The 12,171-nt window shown below is 51.2% G+C and overlaps 2 protein-coding genes across 2 annotated transcripts in view; one reads left to right on the forward strand and one right to left on the reverse strand.

Annotated features, from left to right (window-relative positions):
• LOC146335077 (claudin-4-like) overlaps positions 1-12,171 on the forward strand; it is a 93,772-nt gene that overhangs the window by 42,855 nt on the left and 38,746 nt on the right. The gene's annotated exons all lie outside the window — the stretch shown is intronic.
• On the reverse strand, positions 6,828-8,682 carry LOC146335080 (claudin-3-like). Its single transcript, XM_084822526.1, has one exon. It carries the CDS (start codon positions 8,125-8,127, stop codon positions 7,483-7,485), a length of 645 nt encoding a protein of 214 aa, XP_084678652.1. The 5' UTR covers positions 8,128-8,682; the 3' UTR covers positions 6,828-7,482.

Here is a 12,171-nt window from a genome sequence, read left to right on the forward strand (position 1 = left end):
GGTGGGAGCCGGCTGGGAGGTCCAACTCTTCCCTCTTTGGGCTGAGAAAAAGCCACCCTCAACAGGAAAAGGAACGCCCAAAGCCTAGTTCACACCCTGGTTCATGTGCCGGCCACCCAAGTGCCACAGTCTTTTGCTCCAGAACCTATTTTCCACATTGGGTTGGAACGTGTGAAATAATCCCACGTGCAATGTCAACGCATCATTGAGTCAACACAAGGAGCTCACAAAGTTGCGGGATGTGTGTGTGTGTGTATGTGTGTGTGTGTGTATTTTTGGCTTCCCAACCAAAGCTGAAGGTTCCAATCAAACCAAAGGTTTCCTCCGCCCCAGAACCTGTTCTCTTAGTAAAAGAGCCCAAGTTTCAATTTGACACAGTTTGGAATCTTGTTCGTAATGCCGCAGCTCAATTCTGGAATGACTTGAAGGCGATAAGAATATTTTTCTGGCTCACACACTATATGGCAGCAGGGCTTTCAATTCAGAGGTGGGGGCCCAATCCACTAACTATTCCTTACAAGAGCGGTGGGCCGCTTGTAGCCGTCCAGAAGTTTTGGCTGGCAACTCCCATCAGTCCTAGCCAGCATCAGCAAGGGGATGATGGGAGTTGTTTGTGCTTGTGTCTCTCCTATTTGTGTTCCTATCTCTATTTCGTTATGTAAACATCCCCCCCCCCCCCCCGGATAAAGGTTAGCACCAATTTATCGTCTCACCTTGACAACAAGCAATGGACTTTGTATCAGGTTATTTCTCTCTCTCCCCGTGGCTGAGTCGTTATGGATCACACACAACAAATCTGCACAGCATCCTTGAATCAGGCCACACTAATCTCCCTTGCACTGTTCCAGAGCCTCGAGCCCTGATGGGTGCAAAGGCCGGGTTGGTGGTGGTGGGAATCCCACTGCTTGACCTTGGATGGAGGAAGCGCTAAGTGATTGTGCCATGAGTGGTGTTTGGGAGAGAGCAGTCAGAGCTAAATGCCATCTCTGTGTACACAGAACGCACCCATCAACGTGCGGTTTCTGCCTCGCAGGGAATAAACCTGTTTTCGACTGCCCTGGAATGTGAGAATCACCCTCAACCTGAGTTGTGAGCTGTGGGGTGTCCACCTAGTTGAACATCCTGTTTCTGACAGCCCCCCCCCCCGTTTCTGTCCCTAGCTCCCAAGGTGTCCCGAGGTGGGCTCCATCTGTGGCTGTTCCATGAAGCTGCCATGGGCAACCTCCGCTGAGACTCCTCTTCTTCCTCTTCCATGAATTTTGCTCTTGATTTCTTTTTGAGCAAGCGGCAGGGGCGTTGCTAGGGTCTGAAAAGATCCGGGGCACAGGCCCATAACACAAATTTGCATACACGCACACACATATATACAAGTCTAAGCGCATGTCTAATATATGTGTTTGTGTGTGTGGTGTGTGCATGCAGTGTGCTTGCACGTGTGTATAGATTACATACATACATAAGAAGTGTGCACTGACCCCCCACCCCACTTCAACTCAGTCCCCAATTCAGCATTTTGGAAAACATCCCGCTTCTGCTTGGGCCAATTTGTAGTCGGGCCACTTCAGCTCAGCACCAAACCTGAGTCAAGGTTTGGAAGAATGAGTCTTTATGCTTCCTGCTGACTACCATGGGAAATTAGAAAAAAAAACCCTGCAACTTTTTTCTCTTGGTCAGAACTGGATAATTTCAGGCATAGGAGCCCCCTAGAAGGGGATTACACCTGCCCAATGTCAGAAAAACAGGTGCAGGGTTAATATTTTGTTTTTGTTTTAAAGGGAACTGCCAATAACGTTTTAATTCCTTGGAAGAATTGGATAAGAATTTCAGGATTCATTGCCCCATCAGAAGAGGTCATGTCTGCCAAATTTCAGAATGATAGCCACAAGGGTTTTTGTGCAAGGGTGGCCTTGACATTTTGAGGTCTCCAAAAGAGGACATACTTATCTCCCTATGTTCCTTGTGGACCATTGTTCTGAAAATTACAGACAGCCTACAGTTGTCCCTAAGTAAGAAACCAGCAAATTTTCAGACGGATAGGTGCAGCAGTTCATGTGGATGGGGAGTTCTCCAATTTGGAGGAGGGAGTGATTTGCTTTCCCTTCCATTCACTCCTTCCCCAATAATTTTTGGGTAAATTTGTATGGAAATGCATAGGTCATTAGAGGTGTCCCCCAGGCAAGAAACCTGCAAAGTTTCTGAAGGATATACATGCATTCTAATTTAGAATGACTAGAATTTATTTACATTTTATCAATGTTAGCACCAGGGGAACATGGGTAGGAAGGTGCTATTGCACTCATGTCCTGCTTGTGGGTTTCCCATGGGTATCTGGTTGGCCAATGTGTGAACAGAATGCTGGACCAGATGGACCTTGGTCTCATGCAGCACGGCTCTTATGTTCTTAAATATAGAGTGCTTCTGAGCATGTGCAGAATGTTTCTCTTTCACCACTGAGCACTTACATTCTCTCCCTACCAATTCTGTTCCCCTCCATGCAACCATCTCTCCTCATCCTACCATCCTCTAGCAGCTCTTTATCAAAACAGATATCTTGTTTTGTGCAACTCTTCTCTACCTCCTCCTCTTTATGCACAAGCTGTCATTGTATCTTCCTCCCCATAACTTCATTTGTGCCAAGACTTCACCAGGATTCAGCCAATGAGTCTGTTTTCAAAACGAGGGCTAAGTTATGGAGAAACTCTGAGCAGGTACGCAGTGCCTTTCCCTCACCGCTGAAGCTAGAGTTCATGCAAAAAACGCCCAAACCCACAAATGACAAAACATGCATAGGACTGAGCTGGAAGGGTAGTCACTTCATTAGACGGAATTGGGTAGGCACTGTATTAAGCTTGCAGTACCATGCTCTCAACTCAGGACTTATTTCTGAGTAAACATGCAGAACATCAAGGTGCAGACCTCCCTGCAAAGGGAACTTGTGCTGGAATCCTATGCGCACTTTCCTGAGGGTAAGCCTCATTAAACATAATGGGGCTTCTCAGAGGGCATACATAGGATTGCATAAATTAGCAATATTTATCTCTCCTCTGCTTAAAAAACAAACCAAAACCTCATATTTTTTATTAAAGCTTTCTGTTCAGAGGAACATCGGAAGCTGCCTTATGCCGAGTCAGACCCTGGGTCCATCTAGCGCAGAACTGTTGACACTGACTGGCAGCAGCGGCTCTCCGGGGTTTCAGGCAGGATGCTTTCCCAGCCCTACCTGGAGCTGCCGGGATCGAACCTGGGACCTCCTGCAGGCCAAGCAGGGGCTCTGCCACTGAGCTACGGCCCTTCCTGTTGCTGGATAATGGCAGCTGACAAACAGAACAGCCCCAGATTTGTTTCTCTGTAACCATGTGAACCCACTCTTCTCAAAGGCTTGAGAGAGAAGGAGAGAAACCAACCCTCTTGTCTGTTTGTATAAAGTCAAATACAGTTCAGAGCTTCTCTTGCCCACCGGAGAGAATTCTCTGTAAGAATTCCCCAAGATATGCCCTGGGTGGAATAAAGAAGAGAAAGAATGAAAGAACAGGATAGGGGAGGGAAGAAGAAAAGAAGAATGGTGTTTGGGAATGTGCGCAGGGGTGGGGAGTAGAGAGAATTCCCTAAACCAAGTGGCTCCTTTCAGAGAGGTAGTACTTCAGAGGAATTTAGGAGGCTGTACAGGGTTTGTAAGGACTGCACGTACTTAAATGAACTTTAGGAGGTGAGGTGGCTGAGGGCTTTGTCTAGCTTTTTAAAACTGTAGAACCTACTTAAAAGCCCCAGCAGTTTCTCGATCATGACGCCACATAGTCTTAACCCTCCCTTTGGGATTATTTGAGTCCTACAGCTATTTAGGAAGAATTAAAGTGGAGGGAGAGAAAGAAATTTGTGGAGACTGATTGGATCCTTTGCTGTACTGAAGCTACTAAACTTCTGCAGAAGCCAAAGTTTCCAGTTTGGGGCAGTAAAATCAGATGCGGTGTGAAATACCAGTATTTCACATGGAGCTCTTTCTTCCCTTCCTTCTCCCACTTCAAAATTACATTGCAGGCAAGTTCCCAACGGTGGCCATGTAACAGCAGACAAGTAGGGGGAGAGAGGTTTTTTGCACCTCAAAAAAAAAACCCTACACCAGAGATTAGGGATAGTGACCTCCTAATGGTCACCTTAAACACCTTCTGATTAGGATGTCTAATCCCCTCGGTGGCTTGACAGTTTTTACTTTTTGTTTTAGACTTTGAGAAAAGGAAACTTTATGCATGGCTAGCGCAAAAGCCACTGGACCTAACTGTCTGAAATTTGGTAGGTTCAGTCAGCTCCATAGGGCCTGCTAGGTCCCCAAATTCCATGAATTTATGTGGAGGGAGGCACAAAAAAATTATAGCTCTTTACTTTTGACAGATTTTCTTGGAAAAAGCAAATTTTACCTGTGGCTAGCACAAAAGCCACTAGACCCAACTGGCTGAACTCTGGCAGGCTCAGCCATCTCTATAGTGGCTTCCAGGTCTCCAAATTCCATGCACATATGTGGAAGCACAAAAAAAAATATAGCTCTTTGCTTTGACACATTTTCTTGAAAACAGCAAACTTTACCTGTGACTACCACAAGAGTCACTATACATTTTTGTTGTTGTTGTTGTTCAGTCGTTCAGTCGTGTCCGACTCTTCGTGACCCCATGGACCATAGCACGCCAGGCCTTCCTGTCCTGCGCTCTCTCCCGGAGCGTGCTCAAGTTCATATTCATTGCATCGGTGATGCTATCTAGCCATCTCATCCTCTGCCGTCCCCTTCTCCTTTTGCCTTCAGTCTTTCCCAGCATCAGGGTCTTTTCCAGAGAGTTTTCTCTTCGCATTAGGTGGCCAAAATATTTGAGCTTCAGCTTCAGGATGCCAGGTTTCCAAATTCCATACACATATATGGAAGAACAAAGAAATTATAGCTCTTTGCTTTGACACATTTTCTTGGAAAAAGCAAATTTTACCTGTGGCTAGCACAAAATCCACTAGGCCTAACTGTCTGAAATGTGGCAGGCTCAGTCATTTCTATGGGGGCTGGCAGGTTCCCAAATTCCATGCATGCATGGGGAAGCACAAAAAAAAAAAAATAGCTCTTTGCTTTGACAGATTTTCTTGAAAATAGCAAATGTTACCTGTGACTAGCACAAAAGCCACTGGACCTAAATGCCTGAAATTTGGCGGATCCAATCGGTTCCATGGGGGCTACCAAGTGTCCAAATTTCATGTATTTATCGTACAAACTAAAAACGTTATGGCCGTTTTTGTTTTCCAATGCAAGTCAATGGGGAAAAGTTTTAAAAAATGGCAATTAGGACACCTCGAAAGATCCGAGGCCCATGCCCAGGTGAGTCCTTTACTAACGACGCCCCTGGCAAGCAGCCATCGCCACGAGTTTATTAGCAAGTTTATCGTCTCCTGGATGAAGAAGGGTTTTCTCTAGTCAGCCCTGAACCTACTGCCAGCCAGCTTCATTGAGCCAGAATGGGTTTGCACGCCACCGTTTCTTTCTGTCCAGTCTTTCTATTACGTTGTTGCACAGCTCTTGTTTGCTTCAATGGGGCATGATGTAGAAGACCGTCCTGGTGGATTGGGCCCCATGGATCAGATCCGTGGGTATCCTACTCCGCTAATGTTGATAGCGCCCAGTTGCCACACCTTGCCTTCTGTTGCATCCAGTGTTAATCCCACTTAGAACTGACCCATTAGAACAAATGGGCCTAAAGCCAGACTAACATTGGATACAACTCCTTCTCTGTAAGACCCCTGTTGGGGGCTGGATCACGTTTCATATAAGCAAGCATTAAGTAGAAAATCTGCTATTTCAAATAATTTGTCAAACAGTCTTCCCAACCTGGTTCCCCCACCCCGCACCCCCGCGATGCGTTGGGCTGGTGCGCGGCATACACAGATTTCCCCCCCAGTTCCAGGGAATTGGTGACTTTGCCATGGCCAGTCATGTTCACTGTTCTGTTGAACCCAAGGCTTTGAGCAAAGGTCTGGACTCTGCCAAGACCCTAATGGCTTCTCAACTCCCAGCACGGTTGCGTGAGAATAAAACAAGCGAAGCGTTGGCCACGCGAGGGGTAACGAAAGCATGACAGAAAGGCTAACCACAGAACGAACAGGGAGCGAAGGAAAGAAATGTTCTCCAGCCAAGAAGGATGGAGACTTGGGATGCGCCAAAACAGCCCTCCGTTCCCAGGCGAGCGGCATTTGCACTGCTGGCGTCAGAGCCAAAGCCCGTAGTCAAGAATGCAACATCCAGCTGGATTACTAAAGCAGAGTTTATTTGGGGAGGGAGATAAAGAAAGAAGGAAACACCATGTAACGCAGTATGAACACAAAGCAGGAGCCCCAATTGCCCACAAGCATGTAACAAAGGTTTCCCCTCCCACCACAGCCCGCGTGCTCCCTCCTTGGATGGGAGGGTTGGGAAAAGGTCCCCAAGAAACCATTGCCAGTCAAGGTGGACTTGGCCAGATGGACCGTTGGCAGCCCCCTGTCTCTCCCTCCGCCCCAAGTGCCACCGTCCTCCAGGCCCAAGGAGCTGTGGCCCACTGGCTGGCTTCTTCTCCCAGGGCAGGAGGAAGAGAAGCCACCCTCCTTCTGGAAGGACAGGGCATGGCTAGACGACATATGTCGGCCTTTCTTTCATGCCTTTGCTCAGCAAACTGCTGGGAGCATCTCAGCCTCAGAAATGCCAGTGCGAACGCTCAGAGTGAGCCTCCGCCACTCGGCCGCACCGCTACTCCCCCTGACCAGGACGGGACTGTTCCCTTTTCTCGGGCAGGGCTCCTTAGCCCAGGGCAAGAGTGAGCTCCTCCGCCCCACTCTCCCTGTTTCACAATGATCTCTAGCCACAGCCAAATCAGCCAAACGTGGACCATCTCTCTCCCTCCCCATCTCCCTCCCTGTGCTCTCCCTCTGCCTCCTGTGACCCAGAAAATGATCGCGCCCCTCTCCCAGCCTTAACCAGTTTCCCTCCTCAGAAAGTACCATCCAGCAAATGGAGTCCCTGTGTGTGTGGGCTGGTCTTTGCTTTGGACAGCAGCGACGCAACGCCCAGGTGGCCGTCCCCTGTGAACGTCCAGGCTTCCACGAACCACGTGCAGCCGTGCCCGTCATCCCAGGCCAGTCTCTGGGGGGCGGGGCGGGGGGCTGAAGACAAAGCTTTGGCAACAGGGGTCGGGCTGTGATCAGCCAGGGCCGAGAGAGGGAGTGGGAGTCTTTTGGCTCAAAGGCAAACAATATTCACAAGACGGACCGGAAAGATAGAGCCGGCAGAGCTCCTTGCCCCCTTTCTTCGAGGGGTAGGAGCCATAGTCCACGGCTGTGCGCAAGTCCTGTCCCTGGAAGCTGAACATGCGTCTGTACACTTAAGCAAAAACCCTCTGAGGGCCTCGGTGGTGGTTCTTTCCTTGAGCAAGCAAAGGCAGAGTCAAGAGCACCCCAGCGGGCATGCCGGGGTGGCCAACTGGTTCATACATAGTTCTTCTTGTCATAGCTGGCCATTGTAGACCTGGGTGCCGAGTAGACCACATTCGTGGGTCTGTACTTCTCATCCTTTGGGGGGCAGGAGCAGCAGAGCAAGGACCCCCCAAAAAGAAAGAAGGCTGCCGCTGCCCAGCCGATGTAGAGTGAAGCGCCCAGCTCTCGCTTCAGCGGCTGGGGCACCGAAGGGTTGTAGAAGTCACGGATGACTTGGTTGGCCGACCAGGAGACGGGGATGAGGGTCATGAAGCCAGCCACCAAGAAGATGACCCCAGAGACGATGGTGACCTTGGACTTGGTGGGCTCCTCCTCGATGCAGCGCGTGCACTGCGCCCCCATCAGGAAGATGAGGATCCCCAGCGCCCCGAGGACAATGGAGATGACGATCAGGGCCCGGGCGGCCTGGAGGTCCTGCGCCAGCGCCAGCATGGAGTCATAGACCTTGCACTGCATCTGCCCGGTGCTCTGGACCACGCAGTCCATCCACAGGCCTTCCCAGGTGAACTGGGCCGTGACGATGTTGTAGCCGATGAAGGCCGTCACCCTCCACATGGGCAGCCCGCAGCAGAGGATGGTGCCCACCCAGCCCAGGACGGACAGCGCCACGCCACCAATCTCCATGCCCATCGACATGTTGACACCGTGGGAGTAGGACGCTGTTCTCTGGGACGATCTTCCTCTCTCTCTCTCTCTCTCTCTCTCTCTCGCTGTGCCTTTCAGCGTGTGGCTTCCTGCGGGGCTGTCCAGGCACCCAAGCTCTGGGCTGATTTATAACCATCCTGTAGCCAGGGCGGGCTGTGTTAGCTCAAGGCAGGGGTGGGGCTTCCCCAATGGACTCTCAACCTGCCCTTCCCTGGCACTCATCCTCCTGTTTGTTTGTGGAGATGGCATTCAGTGGTGGAGACTCGCTTGGGAGGGCGAGCTGGATGTGGGCCCTGGATTCCAGCGGCTCACTTGCCGTGGCGCTCGGTTGTACCGACAGGCCTGGCAAGCAAGGACAGGACTGGCAGCGGGAGGCAAAACACCCTTCGGAGTGTCTCTGGGATTCTCCCCAGACCTCCTCGGCTGAACCTCAGCTTTTAAGCTGCTGTGAGGTGGGGCCAGTGCCAAGGGCAGGCCTGGCTGGGCACCTGCTGAGGGCCCGCGTTCCAGCAGGGGCCCGGTGACGAGAGCCACTCTCCTGTTCCCCCTCGCCACCTGCTTGTTCCCCGGCTGCCTCTTGCTCTGGCCCAGGCAACGGAGGCGGTGAGGAGGGGGAGCAGCAGGGGGTGCCGCAGCCCCCTGGCTCCCCGGCTCTTGGCCTGTCCAGCACGCGACGGGGAGCCAGGAGCAGGAGCTGCTGGTGCTGAGGCGGTGGACCCACGGGCAGAGCGGGCCCGAAGGCCCTCCGAAACCTGGAGCTGGCATTGAGTCGGGGCCCCACTCTTTCAAGGCCTCTGAGGCTTAATGTGTCCTTCTGGCCTTGTCACGTGGCTGCCGGACCTTCTGGTGGGCCCCGCTGGTCTAACAGGCACTCCTGGCTCTCCGGGGCTTCATGAGACAAGGCTGAGAGCAGTGTTGTGCCGGAGATTTCTCCCACGCTTCTTCTGACCATTCTTGTTCAACTGGATAGAAAAGGAATTGTTTTCGAAATGAAATTCAAAGGGGGAGAAATTTTGGAGAAATTCCTATGGGCTGGGTTTGGGGTTCCTGTGCTTATTTTACTGATTTGGGGGCCATGGAGTGTGCGGGGCTGTCCGGTCTTTCATTGTACAGCCATCTCTGTGGCAGCCTGAAGCCTCCTCAGCTTCCTGCACTTCAGCTAAAGCCTTCATAAGCAAGACATTGTGAGGTAATTCGTTCCATGGGGCTTTTTTCAGTGCAGGAGGCTGCAGAGCAATGGAGAGATGTGTATTAATGAGAGAAGACACACATGGCACCCTTCGCCTCCGTGCAGTGATTAGGTCAGCTCAAAACACCATCAAAAGAAATTCAAAAGTCTGCCTCAGAAAAGTGGAAGCCTCCACACCGTTCAGGGCCGGCCCACACCCACCCAAGTCAAGGGGCATAATAGAATCATAGAAGAGTAGGGCTGGAAGGGGCCTACAAGGCCATCGAGTCCAACCCCCTGCTCAATGCAGGAATCCAGGTCAGAGCATCCCTGGCAGATGGCTGTCCAGCCTCGTCTTGGATGCCTCAAGGGTGGGAGAGCCCACCGCCTCCCTAGGTCATTGGCTCCATTGTCGTATTGCTCTAATACCCAAAACCATGTTATTTTGGTACAGAAAATCCCATAAGCACCTCTTGCCATCCCTGGCAGTAGAAACACAACAGTAACCAAGTAAATAACTAACAATTTGCTGCCAAAATGGAGCCAAAATCTGCTGCCTGAGGCCTCTGCCTCACTGTGCCTCATGGCAGGGCCGGCACTGATACAGTTAATGCTGTTGCTGCTTGCAGTACCAGTGCAATAAACTAAAAACCCTTAGGAAGAAAGAACAACCCTGCCAATGGTGAGTCTTATCTGTGAGAAACTGGGTAGAGTGTTTCTCTTCCCCTGGGAGCAATTCGGTGAAATTGTCCCTCCAGTTTTTCTGCCCACAAATAGGCTGGAGAACTTTGAGAGGCCGAAAAAGAAACCACATGCACAGTTACAAGATGGGCGATACTTGGCTCAACAACACTACAGTGAGAAGGATCTTGGAATTGTTGTCGATCACAAGCTGAATATGAGCCAACAATGGGATGTGGCTGCAAAAAAGGCCAATGCTATTTTGGGCTGCATTCATAGAAGCATAGCTTCCAAATCCCGGGAAGTACTAGTTCCCCTCTACTCAGCACTGGTTAGGCCTCATCTGGAGTACCGTGTCCAGTTCTGGGCACTGCACTTTATGGAGCATGCAGACAAACTGGAGAGGGTTCAGGGGAGGGCAACAAAGATGATCAGGGGACTGGAAACAAAATGCTTTCAGGAGAGACTGAAAGAACTGGGCATGTTTAGCCTTGAGAAGAGAAGACTGAGGGGAGATAGGATAGTGCTCTTCAAGCACTTGAAAGGTTGTCCCAGAGAGGAAGGCCACGATCTCTTCTCGATCATCCCAGAGTGCAAGACATGGAAAAATGGGCTCAAGTGGCAGGAAGCCAGATTCTGGCTGAACGTCAGGAAAAACGTCCTGACTGTTAGAGCAATATGACAACGGAACCCATTACCTAGGGAGGTGGTGGGCTCTCCCATGCTGGAGGCCTTCAAGACGAGGCTGGACAGCCATCTGACAGAGATGCTCTGACTTGGACTCCTGTATTGAGCAGGGGGTTGGACTTGATGGCCTTGTAGGCCCCTTCCAACCCTACTATTCTGTGATTCTATGAGACAGCCTTGTGGGCTGCTTAGGGCCGTGTGCACTTGGGCCTCAAAGCTGTCTTCGGACACGGGTGGGAATCGGGCTGTGCAACATTGGCCTCTCTGAGTGGCAGGCAGTGCGAAACCTCCAGATTAGCCAGGCTTTGCATAAATACTGTAAGGCTGCCCTGGTTGCCTTCTGCAGCGCAGCACATGACGCTCCAGTTTCTCCATCTTGCTCCGGACATAGGAGAAATTTCCATTCATCTGTGACCAGAATTTAGCCTGTTCACTCTTGCTGAACCCCAAAGTGAGCAAACTCCACGATCAAAGCTCACACATCAGAAGAGCCCTGGGGCTGGATCAGACTGAGGGCCCACAGAAAGGCCACAAGCGGGACATGAGTGCACCATGTTCCCCAGCCTAGCGCCTCTGATACTGGAGGTAGCATATAGCCATCTGGACTAGGGATGTACGAAAGTCACTTACCTTATGATGAAATTGATTCGCGGTAGGGGGGAGGCGCTCCGTCCCTCCCCCCGAAATTCTGGCCGGGGGGAGGCGCTCCATCCCTCCCCCCCGAAATTCTGGCCGGGGGGGAGGCGCCCCGTCCCTCCCGCCGCGAATCCTGGCCGGCCGGGTCTGCAAATGGCGGCGGCTGTAGCCGCCGCCGTTTGCATCCCTGCAGTCAGCCGTGATAGGCTACATAAATGTTTACGTAGCCTATCACGGCTGAGTAAAAAAAACACTATTTGCGTATATCTACGCTATTTGCGTTCCCCTTATTTTCGCCGTAGTCTACGCAAATGTTTATGTAGACTAGACGTGCCAAAATAAGGAACGCAAATGGCGGCGCCCATGGGCGGCGCCATTTGTATATGTGCGGTTGTTTTTTTTTACTCAGCCGTGATAGGCAACGTAAACATTTACATAGCCTATCACGGTATCTTTAAAAAATCTAGCTGTGATAGGCTACGTAAATCTTTACGTAGCCTATCACGTTTTTGTGTGTGTGTGTGTTTTTTTACTGGAAATGGCGGCGGCGGCAGCTGGTCGGAAGACCAGTCGCCGCCGCCGCCGCAGTGCCGAACGGCCGCCAAACCGCCGCCGCCGCCAGGGAGATTCGCCCAAGGTAAGTCCCGTCCCGGGGGGGGCGGGGGGGGCAGACCGTTTCACCACCGATTTCGGGGGGCCGAATGCACTGGCATTCGGCCTCCCCGAGATTCGTGGCGAAATTCTCTGACATCCCTAGCGATGGGTGAATTTACACTGAGTTTGCGATTTATTTGGAAATACCGAGCTCACCTATGTAGCTTGGGCTAGAGTTCTGCCTCAAAGTGAACTCTCATTCCGTGTCA

Source organism: Heloderma suspectum, chromosome 16 (assembly GCF_057233095.1).
Source record: "Heloderma suspectum isolate Gila_16-S chromosome 16, 16-S_ref, whole genome shotgun sequence".
Taxonomy (NCBI): domain Eukaryota; kingdom Metazoa; phylum Chordata; class Lepidosauria; order Squamata; family Helodermatidae; genus Heloderma; species Heloderma suspectum.